The following is a 2,092-nucleotide window of genomic DNA, read 5'->3' on the forward strand; positions in this document are numbered from 1 at the left end:
GCGCTGGGCTCGCGGGGCGGCGCGGCCGCCGATTTCCCCTGCACGGCGGCGGGGCAGCGCTCTGAGAGCGGCTTCCTGCCCTACTCGGCCGCCGTGCTCAGCAAGGCCGCCGTCGCCTCGCCGGACCAGCGGGAGGAGGCGCCGCTCACCAGATAACTACCCTGGCCCGGTCCCGGGGGGTGTTTTGTAGAGGGGGTCGAGGGGGGTGGGAGGCGGTCGAGGCAGAGGGTGCCCCCGCACTCGGCCGGAAAGTTATGTCTATTTTTTTATTGCCGACCGCCCCGCTGCGGGGCGCGGGACCGGTGGGGAGGGCACCCCGCGGCTCCTGCGCCTCCGCGGAGGTGGCCCCGCGGTGCTCACTGCCGGGCTCTACGGGGTCCGGGGGGTGCGGGGGATGGGGGCAGGGAGGGGCAGCCGGCGGAAGGGAATGTGTTTCTGGCCTTATTTTTTTTCCTTTATTATTATTATTGTTATTTCGGTTTGAGTTCGAGTAAATGGGAAATGTCTCGCGTATTTCGATACAAGCGGTAGCTAACGAGGCAGCTGCGTCCGGGCCAGTAACGGGAAGGGAAGTGTGAGATTGACAGGATGGGGAGAGGCATTTTTTAAGATCACGCTTTCTAACTACCATAATCCACGCTATCTGGGAAATACTTGAATCTCTCTAGGTGTAGATTGTTGTCCTCAAGCATTGACCTTCCAGACACTTTTCTAAATTTGATTCTTTTCTCAGCGTCTTTCTCTTCTCTCGGTAAAACGGCGCTTGGATTTATTTCTCACGCATCTCTATCGCGCCTTTGCCTCTGAAAAGCCACCACTGGGTAACTGAGACCTCCTATACCAAACCATTGCTACTGGAGGGACTTCCTTGAACTTGAAGAAAGGCACATCAAAAACCACCAGTGTTACTGCCATGTCAATTTTGATGCTAATAATGTGCAGATTATGACGAAAATTGCCAATCATGTTCTCTGATGGACCTCCTTTGAATGTGGAATTGGAAAAAAGTTCCCCGCACAGAGACCTGCTGTCAAGTACTAACAACCCGCTAAGGGAAGTCATTAGAAGAGACAGATAAGAGACTTGGTACATAAAACATTGTTCTTGGTGCATAGAATGTATGTTATTTAATGTTATCTCTCTTACCTGAAGTGATTTCGCACAAGAAAGCCACTTTCTTATCATCTCAATTGCCAATTTTCATTTTGGTAACTTGGACGCCCCGGGTAGACTTTTCTCTGTTAAGTTGATATTCCACCAATGTGAAGAGCCTCATTAAATCAAACCCAGATATTTCCATAATGCTCCCTACAGAGCCACTTCACTCTTCACATAATGAGATTTTTCTGAAGAGTTGAAGCCCTCATCTAACTTGCTATTGCTTGTTTAGGCCCTGTGTGAATGTGAATACACACTCACGTACGCTCTCAAAAAAAAAGAAAAAAGAAAAAAAGAGAGCAAAAAAAATCTCTATTATATATTTCTAATAAGTGTCCTGAAATACTTCTATTTTTAAGACACTGGATTTTTTTCATATTCTAATAATGAACTTTCAGGAAATGATTTTAAAAGCTATGCTGATTTGTTCAGTGAACATAAATCATAGGGTCTTTTTTTGTCCAATGGAACAGATATCTTGGGAGGGGGTAGGGAAAGGCAAAGGAGAAACATCCCAGGCTTCTGGAGCAGATTCCTAACAAGACGTGTACATTTTCTGGATAGAGAACTTTAAAGAAAGGTAGAAGACACCTAAAACCACAAATTTCTCATTTTGTAAAGAACGAATAGGAAGACTACTTATGTAAAAATATCGATTATACCAGCTGTTGTTCACTGAGTTTACATTGAAATTTTTTTATTAATATATAATTTAATGTTGAAGAAAATAGACCAAAACGTAGCACTCTTTTACCAGCTTAACCTTTTCGATCCTTGGAATCGTTTGTTATGATCACACAAGTATGGGATGTATATACGACGATTTTGGCAATAATGTTTACATTTTTCCAAAATATAGATATATGTCTATTAAATGGTCGATGAGGACACTGGTTGGTAAAATTAACATAAATTCGTTTTATGTTAGGTCCGT

General features: G+C 44.8%; 1 protein-coding gene across 1 annotated transcript in view; it reads left to right on the top strand.

Annotated features, from left to right (window-relative positions):
* EVX2 (even-skipped homeobox 2) overlaps positions 1-156 on the top strand; it is a 3,692-nt gene extending 3,536 nt beyond the window's left edge. The window contains exon 4 of the mRNA XM_027678885.1: positions 1-156. This exon is cut by the window's left edge and continues 25 nt beyond it. Within this exon, the coding sequence (XP_027534686.1) occupies positions 1-156 (156 nt within the window).
* The last annotated feature ends 1,936 nt before the right edge of the window (positions 157-2,092 follow it).

The sequence above is a fragment of the Neopelma chrysocephalum genome, unplaced genomic scaffold (assembly GCF_003984885.1).
Source record: "Neopelma chrysocephalum unplaced genomic scaffold, ASM398488v2 Primary Assembly neopelma1_44, whole genome shotgun sequence".
Taxonomy (NCBI): Eukaryota; Metazoa; Chordata; class Aves; order Passeriformes; family Pipridae; genus Neopelma; species Neopelma chrysocephalum.